The 21892-nt window shown below is 40.9% G+C and overlaps 1 protein-coding gene across 3 annotated transcripts in view; it reads right to left on the bottom strand.

Moving 5' to 3' along the window:
- Positions 1 to 21892, bottom strand: part of SH3PXD2A (SH3 and PX domains 2A) — a 266755-nt gene that overhangs the window by 225445 nt on the left and 19418 nt on the right. For all 3 annotated transcript variants that reach the window (XM_063434631.1, XM_063434633.1, XM_063434632.1), the window contains exon 2: positions 758 to 838. In XM_063434631.1, coding sequence (XP_063290701.1) covers positions 758 to 838 — 81 coding nt within the window. The remainder of the gene's footprint in view (positions 1 to 757; positions 839 to 21892) is intronic.

The raw sequence follows: 21892 nt of genomic DNA, 5'->3' as shown, positions 1-21892 counted from the left end.
TTTTTAGATAAACATTCAAAATATTAAAATATATCTAAAAAAAAATAATATATATATTATGCATAAAAGCATATCTGTATTAAAAAATATCAAAATATTTTCAAAATAAATAAACTTTGAACGTTTCCTACAAAAACATTAAAATCTAGACCTAAATGAATAATATATTAATACAAAAAACATGCTCTAAATGAGAAAATTATGGAGAAAGTTTCTTTTTAACTAGAGGTTTGACCACAAACTTGGGTAAGGCAACCAAAGACTCTTGGCAGTATTAAAATGTTAATGAGTTGTAGTGATTATGTTGCGTTGAGTGCCCCCTTTGAAGAGGACACTCAACGCAACACTTCTCTAAAAGTGACATTGCTGCAATACTTCAACCCCAGATTCACCTGTAAAAATGCGCCAAAATGATTCCCTCTACCCATCTCACAGACTTCCTCTAGAGTGCAAGCTCATTGAGCAGGGCCCTCCACCTCTCTGTTCCTGTACGTTGAGTTGTCTGGTTACAATTAAATGTCTGTTAGTCCACCCTTTGCACAGCGCTACGGAATCTGATGGCGCTATATAAATAATAAAATAATAATAATAATGAATTATTAATACATAGCCATCGCTCAAATGTTAAAAGATTAGGTTGTACTCAAAATGTTCATAACTGAGTTTTTGTTCGACAGAACACAAGAAAGGAAAACCCTACCATTTCTTAATCATTTAAACCTGAGGTTTAATAATTATGTCGGCGTTATATTGTTACCTGAAGGTCGAAGAACTTGCTGTATCTTCTGTAGATGACTTGTGTTGTAGAGTCCAACCAGGTTACCTTGATGATATAGACCTATTTTGGAAGAAATAACCAGATATCAGTTTTTTCCTTCTATGTTAACAAAGTCTGTAATATTACAAATTTATTAGCAGATAAGTATTGGATGGGCAGAGTAGAGATTCTGGTTTTATTGTAGTATTGCCTTAATCAGACGTTACGCCATCCAGCCTTATCAAAACCCCAGTCAGTACATCTTCCCCGTCCACAACGTCTTTAATACAATCACACTTAATGAAAGCATCTAGATCGCATCTTTCAGAACAATGGAACCAAACCATCAAGACACACCAAACCATGAAAATATCAAGATTATACACACTGGCTATAATATAAAGCAAAATAATAAAATATTTCAAATTTCACTTTATTTTATGTAGAAACCAAGACATTTAATATATATAGAAGGCGTATGCCTGAAGTTGTGGGAGGGATTTTATGGCTATTTAAACCCAGCAAATCCCCTTACTCACCTGTCTGCGACGATTTCGGAAATTGCTCTGACGTCAATCTACCGCGACGCTCGTACACTGCCCGCCAGTTCGTGAGTATTTTCATACGCGTACGCATCAAACCATTCGTCGGTTCATCCAAACTGTAAGTCCCTTCGAATATTTTTTCGTTGTACGCATACGTTCGCTCGCCTGCCCGGCTGGCGCTCCGCACCTGTCTGTTAGATCTTTATTCTGTCACTGGGTCCTGTCTGAGCGGAGCTCCTAACCTGCATTTGTGGCATCTCGGGCAGTGAGAGGTTTCAAATCCGCTCAAAGCCTTCAGGACCCTGTGGGCTGTGTTTGAGATCCCCAGTGAGTCCCTGGCTCTTCGTTTTGCATGTTCCGATCCTCCACCTTCGTACGCCCGCTCTCTCTCTAATACTGCAACATATATAACACGATTTCCAAATCTCAGTGGACATGACTCCGATATGCTGCATACGCTGACTCTGGGGGTTCAACAGTTAGTGTAAGCTGGGGGCTGGTGGGAGAGATGTGTGTGGTTCGTTATAACTCAATATATGTTGCTCCAGACGTCTTTATTTAATCTAAACCGAATGTTTTACAAAGTAGCAATTTGATATATTTTTAGAATCTGTATTGTGTACTTTTTCGAGGTCTGGCAGCGTGTGTGTGTTTGCATGGCAAGGGGAGTGGTGGGGGTTTTTGAACCCAGTTTCTGGAAAGCGTGGGTTAACTCTTACACGGGGAACCATGTTACAAGCTAATCTTCCCGCTCATACATAGGGCATAGAATACCAAGTCTGGCTTTCCAGTTCTTGTTGCACTACATTTCCCAGAATTCTCTAGCTCAGTAACCTGAAAATATCATGTAATATAACAGGAGAAAATATTGCTGTCTACATGTTCTGAGACATTGATAATCATTCAACTTTCAGTTTATTATATCTCCAAAACTGCTTGATCACATTATTTTCACTGTCTGTTATGTATTACCCTTTGCAGTCCACCGCTCAGCTATGTATAAAGACATTTCGGACGTCATTAAATGACTGATCATATGAGCAGGTTACAGGCTATCCTGTGTAACAGAATGGATCGCGTGTTCTGCAAATTAATGTGACTTTCTGACGTACGGGTCAGTCACTTGTCTTATAATACGGAGCAGTGAGTAGCATTCATGCTCGAGGCATGGAGGGGTTATATGTGCCCCCCTTTGCTTGCTGTATTCCGATATTAAGTCATGTCTGCATAAAGGACATGGATCCGCACACCTGTTTGATTATATACTCTCCAGTCTCAGATTACTATTAGACTCATTCTGTGCTACCTGCACAGTGCAGCCAGAGCCACTAACACGCTGCATACGGATAGTCTTTGTATGCAGTGTCTTACCTACATTACACCGTCTGTATACCAGGTAGGAAGGTTTCCTCCCTCTTCTCCCCACACCCCCCCTCTCCCATTGTCTGCCCATTGTCGGTACACAGTTGCAGATCCATGGTGGATTTCGGTACACGGAGTAACTGCTTCCCTCGGCGGAGTTGGATCCTCCTTGCGATAAGCGTAAACCCCACAGAGGGCTTGATTCACAAGCTGGCGGCATTACGGGATGCCATGCCGGCATCCGTTTAGGAGCGCGGTTCATATGTAGACGTGAGGGATCGCCGCTCTGACTTTCTTTAACCTGCTCATCATTGTGAGGGTCTTTGAAGCGATGTATGCACACAGCAAACGAAACCTTGTCTGTACCAGCCCTAATTCATCCTCAGTCAGTGCGGCAATTTGCGTTACGTGTAGAACCCGGCGTACTCCTACGCAGACAAGCACATATGTTACTGGACAAATGCATCTACTTTCATATTGCAGTTCTTGTGAGCGAGCCTCTGCTAAGGCATGTACGCATTTAACTATACTACGAACAAGATCTGCATATATATATATATATTAAGCATATAACAACAGATATACACGTTTATTCGTATTGCATTTCGAATCAAGGCCACGGTCTGGCACCACGAGCCCCGAGGGCCATTCATACGATCATACATGCATTCTAGTTCGTACGTCCCGACCATCCGGACCCCACATGCTCTCTGGGCACTCCAGTTTCGGTCGAACCATACGATCCTAACTCTTTGCTACCCACGTTTCGTTCTGTAGTATGTCCTCTCTCACTACCTACCCTTCCATCTTAGTTAGCAACTGCTGGCTGTTAGGTTCCTAGGTGTCCACTAGTTGTTATTCTCCCCGGCTTCTTCGCCATAGGTTAGTGGTCCCGCGAGGCCAACACCCATCCTCATACTTGGAGGTACTACGCCCCTCGGGCCAAATCATAGCTAGTCGCCTCGCATTGTGGCATAGAGAGGGCCTCATCTGTCACTCCCATTCTATCTTATGTTAACTGTCACCGAGAGGCCGACACCCCGCCACCTCATTCAGTGGCCACGCTACCCCCTCACGCCAACGCATAGATAGAGCCTCTCAAGCCGCTTGGCAACTAGCAGGGCCTCACCCGTCACCAACCTAGTGTAATCGTTTCGCCGCATTGCGGCACTAGCTAGTCGGCCAGCTCACATGCTCGCGCTCCTAGTAAGCTGGGGGGGGGCGGCACACTCCAGACCCATCACGCATAATCACTATGTTTTAGATCCTATAACCACATCAGGTATCCTGGCGCTTTATTTCCCGCTTTAGTTTTGATTGTGCGTTACATACTCCTACAGCGATACAAACAGTATTTCAGAACTATCGTACTCGGCTAATCCGGTGCTTTCAATACGTTATCTCTTATGGGCGACGGGTGTGCTAGATGCTTAGTTCTAGCAGTACGAGGATACATATGTATATATGTATATGTATTACCCCAACCTGTCCCTCACTGGTGATCCTTAGGTACCACGTACACTGCGTGCCCAGACCTAGCTAGTAGACACCAGGGCCAGCGGTTCCTCCTGCAACTTGTTTCAGGCATTTCTTACATATATTCAGTCAACTAAGTATGTTGGGCCTCGCCTTGCCTTCCACATTGCGCGTTGTACAGGTTTGGCCTCGTATTGGACCTTCGTCGGGTCCTCCAGGCGCTGACGTTACGTACAGTGACTGCTTCCGGACTCACGTATTACGGATATATTTTTATTGCTTCGCATCATTTTGGGGGCACTTTAGTACATTGAGTCCTAAATTACCGTTTATCGACTCATACTATCACTCAATTTTCATGTCGGCGTCACTCATACAAGCATTGCAGGATTGGCTTTAGCAATCTGATTGGACCGGGTGAACAGATTCCCCACTTGTTTCATATCAAACACCGAGGCATCACTCCGCCTCCATTTTTGGCCAAACAAACACCTTTCGAATCCTTAATCTACTAATTAGGGACTTGTCTGCACGCTCGACATTCACAGGGTCCTCCATGCGCAGTCAATTCATTCGTCACGCATTTTCGTTGTTCACGTTTCACTTCATGTAAGTTTAAGAAGTCCGTCAGGAGTTACTTTCGGTCATGCTGGATGTTTCGATTCAAGTTGTGACACCTTATGCATCCTATTGTACAATCTTTACGATCTCATGCCTGCCAAGTGACTGCTATAGGGTACTTACTATACAAACACATATCGTCTTCAAATTTAGTCAAAGCTTCTTTTCAGGTTCCTCTCTCGGGCAAACATTTCCCTACGGTGAGTCACGGCTTTGCATTCTATTCTTCGGTTCACTTCACCACAGTTAGTTTCATCAGGTGCCTGTTACAGTCCTTTTTCGCCATGTTTTAATGCAGGTAATCACACGTGTGCGGTCAGGTTAGCGCTTGTCCACAGAGGTTAACACCCTGCTGCGCGTAGTTAGTACAAGTCCACATGGCCCAAATCATGGGTAGGGCCTCTCTCAAACACAGGGCTTATGGCACGGCCTCAACTCTTACAGGATAGTCCTTATCTTCGCCTATTCGTACCCATTCGCTAAGCAGCTCCACTACACGAGAATTTCAATGGGCATCTGAGTTTGTATAATTTAAACATATTACGCTTCTTTCCTCCGCACAGCATGCTACAAGAACTAGGTCCAGGTAACGTACTGTCTTTGATACACGCTAACCCTGTCGTCTCAAGTCCCCTGCAGTATCCTCCGCCCTAGCCACTTCCGAAGTCGGTCCTTGCTTAAACGTTACAGTTGACATAAAAGAACACGCAGTCCGGATTTCCTCTGCAGGTCAAAAAAGGTATCGATCATGCTTGGAGTTAGAGTCTACACAGGTAAGATTTGTCTACTAATGCTGAGCAGACGTACTCTACGAAGCTTACGATATGTGTAAGTATTGTATGTGGTTCAAGATTATAAATGCCTTCCGATTATAATGGTTGCTCGTACTATTTTTGCCACATCCCTCAAACAATTCATGCCATGCATTCGCTCCTTGTTTGTTAGTCTTGGCCTCAATCCGAATTCCTTCTCAGGACATTCATTCCGTGTTAGGGCCGCCACAGCAGCCTCAAGTCGTCCAGTTCCAACTCATCTTGTAGAGAAGATGGGTCGCTGGAAGTCCTCGGCATACAACCGGTACATTCCAAATCCAGAAAGAAATCAGGCTCGCTTTCTATAATATGTCTAAATGGTTTGTTATGTTTAATAAATGTCACACACTTTTTGGCCCTCTTTTGCAGGCCTAACCTCACGTCGGTTTCGGCACACCTCAACCGACTCTCATATATTAAAATTACACACAGTTTAATGTGCGCCCCTTCCATAATCCCGTACACAAATAGAAGGCGTATGCCTGAAGTTGTGGGAGGGATTTTATGGCTATTTAAACCCAGCAAATCCCCTTACTCACCTGTCTGCGACGATTTCGGAAATTCCCTCCCACCACACCCTCTTCATATATCATTATACCTGGGTGGGCCCTCTTTTGCAGGCCTAACCTCACGTCGGTTTCGGCACACCTCAACCGACTCTCATATATTAAAATTACACACAGTTTAATGTGCGCCCCTTCCATAATCCCGTACACAAATATATATATATATTTTTTTTTTTTTTTTAACAAAATGTAAGTGGAAAAAAAACCCAAAACACGTTTCTACAGCATCGTCACCCCCAACTCCTTCTGGAACAAGTAGGACAACGGATATCTCTGCGCCCATGCCACCAAGGTTTGTTTGAAAGGGCAGATTCCATCTAAGGTGCAAGTGACCTCTACAAAATCAGTGATTACCTGCAACATATACAAAATACAGTATATGTCTTAGCTTAGGAGCCCCCATCATCTCTTTGTTTAACCTACGGGAACAAAGCAGCCCCTCAATGGAGTGTCCTTTTAAATGTAGGGTCTCTGTATACTCTTTCCCAAAGTAGTCAAACAATTAGAGACCTTTTTGGCAACTCACCTGGGCACCCACTGCCACGTCCTCAGCTGCTAAAATTGACTGACCAGTGGGACACATGTAAGTTTTCAAACTGACTACTACTCTGAGAGGGCACAAAGGCACTTCTAGCACCAATAATGCTACAGTGTGCTTTAGTGGTTATGGTGCTTGAATCGGTCCTTTAACAACACGTTTCCAAAAATACATAAATCCCTTTCCTTGTGTAAATGATTTGTGGTTCTCTTTTTAAAAAGTTTTAAACAGTGTCTGTGAAAATCTCAACACCAAACATTATTTTTTAATGTAGGGAAACACTATACCAAGCAAAAAGTAACAATGTATTCTATAGGCATTGGGCAACTGTGTCTAGGCAGATGTCACTGTCACAGTAACAGCCCTATTTATCAAACAGCTGCTCTAACATATGACTGTGAAAGCATGTCTATAGCTCAAAGGTATTTAGCTTGTTTCTATATGAAGCTCAGCCTGCTGCCTTATACTAGCAGATGTGTACTAGACACCCATTAACCCTACGAGTGCTGGTAAAGGGTGAGTTCTTTCCACTTTGTTTTTGTTCTCATATTTAAATACGATGTAACCAATTCTTTATAGTTAGAAATCAAAGCACAATGAGTATTTAGAGTATTTAGAAAGTTGGGCAGACTAGATGGGCCGAATGGTTCTTATCTGCCGTCACATTCTATGTTTCTGTTTCTAATGAGAGTCATTCACTTAATGAAAACTAAACTATTTTGCAGAATTTAGGTCAAAATGTGAAATAATTCATTCTTTTAGCCGTCAACTTAATAATAAGTATATTACTGTACACATATCGATCACCTGAAAGTTAACCACTTATAGTATTATTTGAAATCATAGTAGCTACAATACATTTAGATGTAATTAAAATATGACCAAAATTCTTTGTGACTGAGATTTCTCTAAATTGTCATAATAGTTTGTAAACTCCAAGAGCCAGGACTGTAATTAGCCAATCAGAAACTTGGGTTTCAGATTTGAGCCAATTATTCCCATAATTCCATGGCAGCAACATATACTGGTACATTGTAGCTTGGAGTCATTGTTGTTCACATGGACACTTCATTTCAGAGGGTTAATGCTGCTTTTTACAGACTGAATAATGCTGCATTAGTCCCTCACAAGCCCTCCTGTTTAAATGTATAAATGATCTGCCCATTTGGTTTAAATTTACACAGCTGTTAAAAGGAACAACAGGGTTGTAAACTGGAGAGTTGGGGAAGCCTGTGGTTCTGAGTGGAACCACAAATAAATGTCCATTTTATTCAGAGTACTATGGAGACAATGAGGACATTACACTGATATGGGTCAGTAATGAACAGCAGTGTTTCTAAGTTTTTAAAAGATCCAAAAAGAGGGGCGAGAAGGAATGGATTGCAGTGGTTCGATCTCCAAAGAGAGTGATGAGATTACAACTCCCTCTACTCTCAGCCACCACACAGTTTCATACCAAAAAAGATTTCAGAAGCCGTTGATTTTACCATAAACTAACTTATTGCAAAATGTAAAATCGATTTTATGGTACTAGAGGCTTATTTGGTTTGCATGCATGACCATATACGGCTTTTAACACATTGTCCATTTTTTTTCTATTTTTAACAGGCTGCAGGGAATTGTAACAGTAATATTTGCACCATAACCGCTGTGGTGAGATGTTGTGGTTATGGTGCATGCAGTGCCCTTTTAAACAGCTTTGATAAACTTTAAAAAAGTAAAAGAAACTACATGGTTTCTGAAACTTTTATCTCTGTTAAAGGGCCACTCCCAAGATCTTATCTGCTTTCCATATTTTAAACCGACAGGAAGAGATTTCTTTTTTCCTAGCTGCATTAATTAGTAAAAATGACATCACCGGGAAAACGCAAAAGGTATTTATAGATTTGATTTTATGTATTTGTGCATCTTTTTAACGCATTATCTCTTTATGCATCCAGGAAGAATAAGCACTCAGTTTGGAGTGTCCAATTAAATAGCATTAATAAATCATATAAAAATTATCTATAATTATTTTTTATTTTTTTCTACTTCTTCTTCCCAATGCTGCACTAGAAACCAGATCTCAGTGCTGATACATAGCCAGTTGGGATTAAATAGTATGACATGTGGGCCATTAACAGCCCAAGCAGCTTTGAAAAGGGACAGAATCCATAGGTGTTATACAGCAAGCAGGAAAAAAATAAAAATTCCAGATGATTTGTCTTGGCTGATACACACTAATAAACCTCCCGGTGTGAATTCCATCACTAGTTACATTACTGTTATTAATGGGACAGAGTTGGAGCACATTGCTCACAAACATTATCGTGGAATGCCCAGCAGGTGCACACGATCAGTGCATTTAGAATGTATAAAAACCATACTAGAAGATATATTTTAAAAAAAAATGTGAATGATGCACCTGCAGCGGTTCTTATAGTGGTACTGACTTTTTATTTTTTTTTTTTTTTTTTTTTTGAATTCTTTATTTTTGTTGTGCATTGTTTTGACAATCGGCTTGTTCAGCCACAATAGCTGTCTCAAGCCAGCGTAACATGCATGAGTTCAGTACAGTTGTAGTTATGTAGTATAGAACAGGCACATTATTTGAACTACTATGGCATAAAGGTGCCGGCACATTTTTTAAATATTGATTACTTGAATAACAGGTTAGTCCGAAATGTAAAGCATATTAGCAACAAATTAATAACAATATAAGGTCCATAGCCCTACGGATTATAAAGTGGTTACACTGGCCCAGTGCGCGGGCCATAATAAGGTTATTATTCTTTTCTCGCTAACCACCTCGTGAGTCAATTTTGTGTGTTTTTAACTATGCTAAGCAGGCTAGGCCCATATAAGCAGGAAAACAAAAGCAAAACTAAAAAAAAATGCGAGTCTGTAGCTACCGGTTCATATGAGGTATTTGGTTTACCGTGAGGGGTCTGTTGCGCTGTTGTTCTACTTTATTCTACGCTGAGGTGTAGTTGTGCAGTGGCTTATGGGCTCGGTTTATATGTGCTATGGAACCGCGCTTACAAAGTCGAAGGTATGGTTTATAGTGTATACTGGATCCTCTATGGCAGGTGTGTCTCTGGGACTTTTCCCCCTGACCATTCGCTTATATCTTAATATTTTACACTAAGTACATGTATGGAAATGCAAACTGGAAATATTAATGAATTAAAGCATTAAAGCATAAGAGACAGGTAAATGCAAACAGTAAGGCAGTTGTATCATGAGCAGCTTTAGTGGTTGGGCAGTTCTCTCCCAAAGGATTCAGGTGGTGGTGACAGTCTGCATAGTGCGGACGGGTCCGCCTGGAACGAAGGGTTCGGAGGTGGCAGGATTCCATCTGTGAGGCTTGTGGGTCGTGTGCTGTCGCCGCATGGCGTCCACAGGTAGGCCCAGAGTGGGTAGAAGGGCTTCAGCCTCCTGTAAGTCCGCTACTAGATGTGTGACCTCTCCATGCAGGACTTGGAGTTTGCAGGGTGAGCGCCATCTGTAGTGGATGTCGCTCTCACGGAGCAGAGTGGTGAAAGGCTTCAGGGTAGAGCGCCAGGCCATAGTTCCCCGGGATAGGTCAGAGTAAAATGATAAAGTCATGTCCTCGAAGGCGATCGGCGTGGTATTTCGGATGGCGGCCATTATGGATGCTTTGTCCTGACGCTTGTGGAATTTAATGATTAGGTCCCTGGTTGCTGTTGGTGGGGCCGTGGGTGGCTTAGGTATCCTAAATATGCCCTCAAAACCCACTCCTTTGGCCTGCTTTGGCGGTAATATTGTGCTCACCAGACGCCTCACTAGGTGGGGGAGTTCAGCCTCAGGGACAGATTCGGTTATGCCCCTTACCTTGAGGTTCTGGGCCCGTCTGGAGTCCTCCATTGCTGCCATGGCCTGCTCCACCTTTGCTTGCTGTTGTTGCAACAGTTTTGTCTCCTGCTGGAGTGAGGCTATCTGCTTAGTGTGCGTGTGGGAGTCGTGCTCCACAGTTGCCACGCGGTCGGTGAGGCCTTTCAAGTCCCTCCGCATGTCTGCGACGTCCTCCTGGAAGTTTCGTCGGAGCTCTGCCAGCAGCTCCTTCATTTCGGATTTCGTGACCGGAGCTGTGTCGGGCTGTGTAGCAGGTTTCACGGTAGGTTTCTCCGGTGCCCGCTTCGTGGGCAGGCAGATCTCGTCCGGTTCTGAGAGCAAGTCGTCTGAATCCTCAAAGCCGTCCATGTAAGCGGCCATGACAGGCTCTGGGGCGCCATGTGCTCGCCTCCACAGATCTCCTATGCTGGTGCCCTGTCGGGGCGGATCAGGTTTCGGTTTTTTGCTCTTTCTGCCCATGACCACTGCTTTCTCAGGTGGCTGGTCTGCTTTGCTTTGCTTTTGGGGGGTGATATTTCGGATTTTGGGTTCTTTTAGTGCAATTTCGCCGGGAGCTCCCTGTGCTTGCGACCTGTCGGTTCGGCAGTTGGCTCCGCCCAACTGGTACTGACTTTTTAAATTTAAACTGCTCTTTACGTTTTTAGAAATAAATTATTTTTTTCTGATGCATGTAAAAACCTATAATCTATTTTTTTTTTTTTTTAAATTGCGATATAAAGTAAGGTCCCACAGAGCATTGTATGACACTACGAGATGATAAAAAATGTTTATTAGAATGTTTTTTATGTGTAGTCAAAAACCTAAAAAGACAAAAGGACGATTGCATGGAGAACAGGTTGGAGAGATGTGGTGCATAGTTCAGCTGTCACATAATTAACCCCCCCCCCCAACTATTTACCTGATGGCTGCTAGCTAGTGATGTCGCGAGCATAACATTTTCCATTCGCGAACGACGAACGCGAACTTCCGCAAATGTTCGCGAACGGGCGAACCGCCATAGACTTCAATAGGCAGGCAAATTTTAAAACCCACAGGGACTCTTTCTGGCCACAATAGTGATGGAAAAGTTGTTTCAAGGGGACTAACACCTGGACTGTGGCATGCCGGAGAGGGATCCATGACACAACTCCCATGGAAAATTACATAGTTGATGCAGAGTCTGGTTTTAATCCATAAAGGGCATAAATCACCTAACATTCCTAAATTGTTTGGAATAACGTACTTTAAAACATCAGGTATGATGTTGTATCGATCAGGTAGTGTAAGGGTTACGCCCGCTTCACAGTGACAGACCAAACTCCCCGTTTAACGCACCGCAAACAGTCCATTTGCACAAGGTTGGATACCGATCGATGGTTCGATATTCTGAGCCCTCTCTGATTTACTGTACACGACTATTCGATATTCCCACAAATCTTATATAGCATTTTATGTTTGTTTGAGACCACCTTAAAAATATTGGATATCGCTAAAAATCATGATCACTATATACTTTCTCTACAAACCTCTAAAACGAACCAAACTGCTCATCCATCCGCTATACCACTTTATCCCACCTATAACTAGTGCCCAGTTAAAATACTTGACTCTTACTTACCCACACTCAGTCATGCCACACACATTTCACCACTACTCTCACTGAATCCCTCTGACTACGGCTAAATTCATCTTCTACATCAGAACACTACTCCTAAGATTGGGTTGTATCCATGTCTCGGGTGTTTCATGTAGAATAGGGGCAGCTTCGGTCTCCTTCAACACTGACACTCCAGTGCATATTATTAAAAGATTGGGCAGATGGAAATCCTCAGTCTACAACCGATATATTCCTCATCCCGAGAAAGAAATGAGGAAAGCTTTTAAAAGTTTGGCTTTGTAAATTTGATGCAATAAGTGTGTTTTTCTTTAATACCTTTTCACCCTCTTTGCATGAACCCGATTTACATATATTACTAATATGTTTCTGAACATATATATTATATTATTCACTCACACACTCACTCTCTGAGCCGGCCTAAGACATCATGCTGCCTAGGTCCAACGATAAATTACTATGAGGGATAATGTATAAAAAACACAGGTTACTGGCTATGGGAGGGATAATGTATAATGGGATGATAATGTATAATAAACACAGGTTACTGGCTATGGGGGGGATAATGTATAATAAACACAGGTTACTGGCGATGGGGGGATAATGTATAATAAACACAGGTTACTGGTTGTGGGGGGATAATGTATAATAAACACAGGTTACTGGCTATGGGGGGATAATGTATAATAAACACAGGTTACTGGTTGTGGGGGGATAATGTATAATAAACACAGGTTACTGGCTATGGGGGGATAATGTATAATAAACACAGGTTACTGGCTATGGGGGGATAATGTATAATAAGCACAGGTTACTGGCTATGGGAGGATAATGTATAATAAACACAGGTTACTGGCTATGGGAGGATAATGTATAATAAACACAGGTTACTGACTATGGGAGGATAATGTATAATAAACACAGGTTACTGGCTATGGGGGGATAATGTATAATAAACACAGGTTACTGCCTATTGAGGATAATGTACAATAAGCACACACAAAAAAAGAATGCAGCTTCAGAATTAATCTAAATTGTGTGCTGTCTAGGAGGTGGGAGGGTCTGGGAGGGAGGGTCGGCTGCTGATTGGCTGGAATGTGTCTGCAGACTGTGAGGTACAGGGTCAAAGTTTACTCAATGATGACGAATAGGGGGCGGACCGAACATCGCATATGTTCGCCGTCCGTGGCGAACGCGAACATGCGATGTTCGCCAGGAACTATTCGCCTTCGAACCGTTCGGGACATCACTACTGCTAGCGGGCAAATAAGACAGAAAATGATTATTCGCTTGGGAAATGAGTATTTCTGAATGTGCTTCCAGCTGGATGCATTCAGTACCGATTAGGTTTAATATTGTTGCTTTGTGAATTTTCCAAACCTTATACTTTGCATAGGATTCAGCTGCAAAAGCAGAGATTTTAAGACGGATACCGAAGGCATTCGGCAACTGCTGCAGAGCACTCGAATTCTGAGCGGAGTTTGCTTTAGACTATAGGAGAATTGCCATTTTAATCAAATCTGGTGTTTAGTGAAATCATATCTCCCAACTGCTGGGTCCTGGTAATCAGAATGCTGGTGGGAGGAAGGTAAAGGGGGCTAGCCAATGATGCAATTGCGTCACAAGCTCTGCTCCCATTGGGGCAAGCTGTCTGTCCATCACTCAGGCCAGCCCACTGGCCTGGATTCAGTGCTCCCTGCATGGACCTAGTGCTCTAATCAGTGTGCAGGTGCGTCTATTGATGCGTTTATGCTATAAATGTTGGGGACAGTTCCCCGGTGTCCCCAAAAGCAGAAGAACAGAGGACAGGACCGAAAATCCGAACTGTCCCGCTAAATTCGGCATGGTTGGGAGGCCTGGATGACCCAGTTAGAGGCAACGCACTGGACTGTATTTACCAAGGTGAGACATATAGGTGTTACCAGGAGTTAAAGAGTTAACAGTAGACAGCCTGCACATGACACTCGAATCCCTGAGTTATAAAAAGATAGCTGAACCCGCACGGCATGCTTCTGCATCAGAGTAATCACAAGGATTTTGTTTTGGAATGGTTTCTACAGACCTCCCATTGCATTGCTAAAATTAGACCCTGAAAATGTCAGCTGATAGAAAGGTGCTACTGCGGATTTCATTGTTAAAGAAGCTGTCGACCCCTTTAAAAACCCAAAGTAAAAAGTTCACACTCTGGTTTTGCATTAGAGGAGCACGTACACTTTGCCCCTTCTACCTGCTCATCACGAGGATACCAAAAGCAGTCTGAGTGCTATACCTGCCCTGTTTCCTGGGTTAGCCAGATAAACCTGCAACCATTACTGCTGACCATGTACACAGCGCTGTGCATCTATCATGTCAAACACAAGATTCAATAAAACACTCTTTGATTCACTAGAAAATGGCCTTGAAGTCCAGCTCTCGCCTTCTGGATACAGAGTGCCCCCACATCTGCTCATACTATCAGCCAATGTAACAAGGACTGCAGATCAAGGATGACACTTTATCCACAACAACTCAGACAACAACTTGTGAGCTATCCCCATTGATTAGTCCGTATGTAAAGAATAACCTCCTACACAGTCAAACAAACCATTGATCCATGTATCATGTTTTTTTTTTTAGGGGGTCGGGAGGTGGCAGGGGTGAGGTTTAAAAATCCTCCTTTATATTTGCTATTTATAGGCATATTCACTAAGCGGTTAGGAATTCCAGTATGGCCATCATTGCCGCAATCCTTTTAATTCACTTTAAATGCTCAACAATTCCCACTTTATGGGCCGATTCATTTAACTCTGAATTGTAGTAAAATGTATTGTTTTTTTTTTGTTTTTTTTTCAATTCAGAACTTTTTTTGTTTTTTTTTTTTAAACTCAGTTTGACCATTTTTCCAATTCGGTTTTAAATTCGCTGCAATTCGGCGATTAGGAAATAATTACGTGCGTCTGGTTTCTCAAAGCACAAACTAAAAAGGTATCTGCCACCAACCTCCACGATAAATAAACGTGGCAGAATGTTTAGTTGCTGGGAGATATAGGATATATTTCCAGATATCCTGTTTACGTGAAAAGCCTGATGTTAACACTTCTAGAATAACCTGCTCTCAAAGTGTCGAGCGACACTGTAGACACGATTACTTCTTTCGCACTAGGACTGTAAGCTATCCAGGGCTGGAAAATTCTTCTATACATTGATAAGGCAGAACATGAATGGCAGTGGTATGGAACAGTCCAATGATTGGCATTTCCCACGCTTAGCAAGTTGGATTTTAGAAATACTTTTCTCCAACGCTTCATGGCAGATCTGTTGTACAGCAGGTCAGAAAGGAAGAACGAAAATTGTTTCTTATCAAAACGAAGACTTGTATCAGCACAATGTGAGAACTTCGAAGTTCCACTGTCCACGTGTTTTTTGAAAGGGAGACCTTGTTTCATACACAGTATGGGCAGAGAGAACAAGGAACTAGAAGAAGATCAGGATAATAGAAGCTCTGGAATGGAAACGTAGTCCATACCAAATCCGTGCCAAAAGATTGGCCATGATGACTGTAACTGCTAGTTTTATATGTTAACTCGATGCAATGTGTCTTATATTAAAAGGTATTAAAAACCCATTTAAGTTCTCATACTATTGTAAAATAGTTTGGCTGCTTACTGTAGGACGGTGCCAGGGCACTCCGGTTACCAATGCCACTACACCCTACTGTAGTGGTTATGGTGCTTGGAATGTTTATTTAATGAATGACCCTTAAAAAAGCAGGACTTTCCTCTCTAGAACCCAAAAGTTAAATTGTGTTCTTTTAAATGTATATTCCATATACTTATAGACCACACTTACTAAATAATACATTGAAATATCTTTCATTTTCATTTGCCTTTTGAGGCTGTTATTGTCATCAGGAATTTTGAATTTAAACATAAAAAAAAAAAAAAAAAAGGTGCTGAACTTGTAAAAGCTCCAGAATAATAAGGTGACCATGGCAACACTAAATATTTAAGATACAATATTCTGAGATGTTATAGGCTTCATTTAATTTTAAATAACAAATGTGGCAATGGTTCTCCTTTAATTTATTAAACATGAGCGTGTCCTTCTCTGAATTTGGCCGTAGAAAATATCAAAAGGCATAGGGAACAATGAGCAGACATCAGCTGCCGATGACATTTTCTTTATAAATCTTGAGAATGATTCTGGTCTATATCCATTCGAGGAACGAGGCTATTACTTTTTCACAAAATTATTCCAGATGTGCCGACTGTTTCCAGGGGTGTCAGACAATTAGTTCACTTCTTTTGGCATTCTCCATGTATCCATTTCATTTCTCACAAATTATCATACTTTTCCATACCGTGGTTAGACCTGCCAGTGGGCACCTGGACACAGGCTGACCGAGTAAAATCTAAATAATAATAGGTGCTATTATTCTATCACGCATTGATCAATGAACCGCACATGGCTACCAACAGCTTTCAATTTACATCCCATTGTACAGCGCTACGAAATTTGCGGGCACTTTATAAATAATAAACTAATAATAATTTACCAGTGTAACCACAGAGTTCTTTTTAAAGGCATCAAGGATTATGATGCCAATATGGTCATCTTAACTAGAAGATCAAGAGAGGTGGATTATTTTATTTACTCATTTATGTTAGCTACACTTTGCTGGCACAACCTTTATTTAGGTCAATAGAATACATTTGAGAAATAAAAAAAATAAAAAAAGAGAATTAAAAAAAGACTGCTATATACATAGGCTGCCTCTAACGCATTAAACTCATTATACTTTATTTTATGACATAACTCATTTTATTAATACCATCACAAACCACTTCATTACATTTTCGGCAACTCTAACCTATGGCCAGGCATATACCAGACAAGGTAAAATGTGGCAATGGATGGTCTGTCCATAGAGTTCTAAATGCTATTGGTGCAAGTAATGCGGGGAAACAAAAACAAACAACACTGGCCACCCATTGTCCTACGTGACCCCGACAGTATTTAGGGAAGACGAGCAATATGGGTAATGTGCACAAACCTGTAAAGTGCCGCCACATCCTTAATCCTATGCCAGAATGGTGGCCTGAAATGCAGTATATAGAGGCTCCGAAACAAAGTAACGAAAATAAATAAATATATATACACGCACACAAATAGTGTATATTAACCAAAAAAAAAAAATTTGATGCACCTGTTTAAGCAAAGTGTTGCTTTTCGGTTTATATTGGGTGTTGTCATGGCAACAACATACAATGAGGCCAAATCTTTTTAGTCAGTTTTACAGACTTGCTAGAATGTCGAAAGAGCAGCCTGGCTAGTCCATGCAGCGTTGGAGCCAAGTTGTTAGAAAACCTGGAAGAGAAGTCTATGCTGGAAGTGCTGCGTATTGCGCTAGTTCGAACTGTTCCACATTACCCATTTATTCTGGCTCCCAGAACTACTGCTTTATTGGCCCGCTTGTATGATAATGCCCGTGAGAATTCAGATGCTATTGAAATGCTGTATTTGAGTCACTGGCACAACCAACCCCAGAGGCTTCCAACGCTATTACATAAGGATACACACAGTTATTAAATAGAATGCTGGAACAAATCGAGCACCATTGCCTTCAATGAATGAGTGGGACAGTGTCTCACTAGAATTATACATCGAGAGGAAACCAATGGCGTTTTGGGGGCTTATATATAGTGGTCCTACACAACAACAATTAATCAATATCCATAAGATATTGGCAATATTCCCCTCCTTAGGATATAATAACAGAATCTGAAATAAACAAAATTGATCTAGCACAGCTGTTGCAATAAGGTCTTTTGTGGGTGATGGAACAATAAATCACTTCCAGGATTCGACAGTTCCATTTTAATAAGATATTTTCAGTAACTTCTATTAACATGTAACAATGGAACATTTCCAATGATGCTCTGGCTGGCTATTGTAGGCATTTTTTTTTTTTTGCCCAATTTGTTTTTTTGCAGGTGGAACATTACAATTAGACAGGAACATGATACTTCTCCCCAGCATTCCTGCTACTTTATCATTTGGATACATTGTGAAACCCAGAAACTATTCTCAAACTTCCTATCAGCAAGGCTGTGACCTCGGAGGTTGTGACCTGAAGATAGCCCAGGCAAAACAAAAATGTGCTTCCTTTAAGATCCATACAAACAGGAAGGCCATCTCATCTGTGGGATTGTCGTGCACAATATACAGGTAAACACTCCATTTCTAACAATTAGCTGTAAATACGTCAGCTGATTCAGGCACGAGAACAAATGTCATCACATATGACAACAAGCCAAGAACCGGGAACCAAGCCTTATTTCTGTGGACAAAGAACAATCGGGTCTGAAACATTTGGAACTGGTGGCTGTCTTCTGCTTTCTTTTGTGTGGTTTTTTTTTGCACTTGTCGTATTTTAGCAATACCTCAAAAAAAAATTACAAAAAATTTAGAGAAGATAGATATAGAGAGAAAGAGAATACTCAAGAGGATGTAAAAAAAATAAAAAAACAAGCGCTACTATTCTCTTTCCAATAATAAGAGTTTATTCCAAACATACAGATGAGCAAGCTATGCCTCTAACACGTATCGTAAAAAAAAAAAATGAAGTAAAACATTTTTTTTACTGTAATTCTTTTTTTTTTTTTTTTTAATAAAACAAAGTTAAAAATGCAACTACAAAAACATCTAATGTTGAAATTTTTGAAGGATTACTTATATTTATTTTGTAAGAACCAGTCATTTCAGTATGTGTTGGTCCAATCAATACAGGAAGTGAGATGACGTATTCTCAAGAGTCCCTCGATTCTTTGCAATGTTCTGAAACAGTCCAGATTTTGGCAAAGCACCAAAATAAAGGAGAATGAAAAAGAAAAATAATAAACAGACCCAAAAACCCAGTAACCCTTCAAATGATGAAAGGAAGAGCAATGCCATGTATATCTCATTTCTTCTAGGGCCCCAAACATGCTGATTAAAGAAGGGAAGGCATGGACAAATCTGATTGGGCAATTGTGATCGTTCTCCCAGTCAAATTCCTGCAGGAGGATTAAAGGAGATCTTTCTGGGGGGTTTAGATTGATGATTTTTTTTTGTTGTTGCTTTGGAGGAAAGGGGGTTGGCTACCTGTTTTCATGTTTAGTTATTATTTTTATTATTATTTTATTATTTATATAGCGCCATCAGTTTCCATAGCGCTGTACAATAGTTGAACTGTTCTTAACAAAATACAGACCTTGTTCCATAAAAAAAAAAAAAAAGTTTTAAAAAGCAAATTTAGTTTATAATTTACTGAATACGCTTTACTTTTATTTCAAGCACAATATGTTTACACACAGTGCATTTCCCAGTGTAACAAAAAATTTAAAAAAAGTTTATGCACTCACATGGCATTGATACATGAATGCGTCAATGTTTCAGTCCCTGGTTGGGACTTTCTTCAGGACAGCCTGCACAACACACACACACACACACACCTTTAATGCTTGAAAATCATTTGCACCCGTTTTGTGTACATTCGCCATATTCTTAGGTATAAAACATTCATATACTAGTGTGTTTCCTGCCTTTTGGTTGAGAGACAAAATAATCTATTTTTCAAACCACATTTTAACCCTCTCTGGTTTTTCTCCTTTTTTTTCCCCCTCTGATGATTTTACCATTGATTACTTTCACAAAATAAGACATTATTATAACCAAGAAATAAAAGGCGCATTCACAAATTGATGGAATTTTTACACATTAAACAGACAGTGAAAGCTGCTTACCTGCCACTCAGGGACAAAAATTTATATATAAAAGTGCAGTTTCACTCATGTTGGCGTTTTAACAAATGTAAACACCTGGCTCCCCTCCTCTCTGGGAAATCCCCTAACGAAGCAGGTGCTGCTAATTAATGTAATAACCCTCTGTTAATGTTGATAATCCTATGTGCCTGGTACATGAATGAGCCAATTACCAGTAAGAGCACCTTGTAAATAATTAACTAAAATATTGCAATTTCATGTGTTTTCCAAACCAGGTCAGGTACCTGTAGATTCGGATTTAATGAAAGAGCTCGAAATGTTGCCCCAAATTTAAATGCTATCGGTTTGCAAAATAGAAGAAAGCTACGACATGCATATAATTAGCAAGAAACCAAAACATCAATTACAAAAAAACAAAAAGTCATGTATAACATATAGTCACCAACCATACAATAGACGTTATCCAAATACAGAGGGATTTATACAGATACAAATATTAAAGATAAACAAGGCCTCGAACAACCACAAACAGTAACTACAAGAAATGATAGATTCAAATCTAGATCACTGTTTATTTATGTGGGGCCTCTGAGCCAGTACAGATTGACAAGACAGACTAAATAGACGAGACACATGACAACAAGTTCTGCTGTACTGGAGCCGAGTAAATATTTCACATGTTAAAGGAACACTATAGTCACCTAAATTACTTTAGCTAAATAAAGCAGTTTTAGTATATAGATCATTCCCCTGCAATTTCACTGCTCAATTCACTGTCATTTAGGAGTTAAATCCCTTTGTTTCTGTTTATGCAGCCTTAGCCACACCTCCCCAGGCTATGATTGACAACTTGTTGAAAAACAACTGGTTTCACTTTCAAACAGATGTAATTTACCTTAAATAATTGTATCTCAATCTCTAAATTGAACTTTAATCACATACAGGAGGCTCTTGCAGGGTCTAGCAAGCTATTAACATCGCAGGGGATAAGACAATCTTAATTAAACAGAACTTGCAATAAAGAAAGCCTAAATAGGGCTCTCTTTACAGGAAGTGTTTATGGAAGGCTGTGCAAGTCACATGCAGGGAGGTGTGACTAGGGTTCATAAACAAAGGGATTTAACTCCTAAATGGCAGAGGATTGAGCAGTGAGGCTGCAGGGGCATGTTCTATACACCAAAACTGCTTCATTAAGCTAAAGTTGTTCAGGTGACTATAGTGTCCCTTTAAGGGAACCTGAATTAAGTTCCAGCTGGCAGGCCGCATTTGCTGCAAATCTGCAAGCTTTGCAGCTTTTGCTGTGAGTTCTTAACAAATTGGAAAGTGACGCAGCCATTTGTAATGCTCGCATACACCGGTAGAGCACCATCACATTTATTCCATAAATGGAAAGTCTGCGCCTGAGGGCGGAGTCTGTAGTTGGGGGAGGGGATATCCCGGCTTATAAATACACAGCCGCCCCTTCATCTAGGCGGAGACTGTCTGGTACAGCCCACCCACCCTTTATCAAGCCATTTAAATTGGTGGGCCCTCTTGTTACAGGCATACCCAAATATCTGTTTCGGGACACTACAAGCAACCTGTGCACCACTATCTTAACTTGGCTTATGGTCCCCGACCACAACTTCTGCTTTATGGGCAAAGAAAGGATTTATGTAAGAGCTAGTTCAATGGTCAACTTTCTACTTCAGGATAAGACTCTTAGAAACCTGACATCAGGAGCCACAGAATGGTGACGATGAAATTGAAACATTGGTGGATGGGAGAGAAGGCAGGAATGGTGGGTTTATGAAGAAAAAATGGTTTGTAAGTTCTTTTTTTTTTTTTTAAATGAAGAAAATAAAATAAAACCTGAAAAGTATTATAAGTAATTGTAACCTAACCTAGAAACTGCATCACAATAAGAGGAGACCTAGTATGGTCCGTGTTATATTGGGATTGGGAAAAATACATTTTTAGAGCTGGTATGCAATATAATTGTGCAAAATTTTATTTGAATAGGTTTGTCCGAATCAAAGAGTTTT

The sequence above is a fragment of the Pelobates fuscus genome, chromosome 10 (assembly GCF_036172605.1).
Source record: "Pelobates fuscus isolate aPelFus1 chromosome 10, aPelFus1.pri, whole genome shotgun sequence".
NCBI classification, from domain to species: Eukaryota; Metazoa; Chordata; class Amphibia; order Anura; family Pelobatidae; genus Pelobates; species Pelobates fuscus.
The sequence above is the reverse complement of the archived record's forward strand: the minus strand, read 5'-3'. Positions and strand labels throughout refer to the sequence as shown.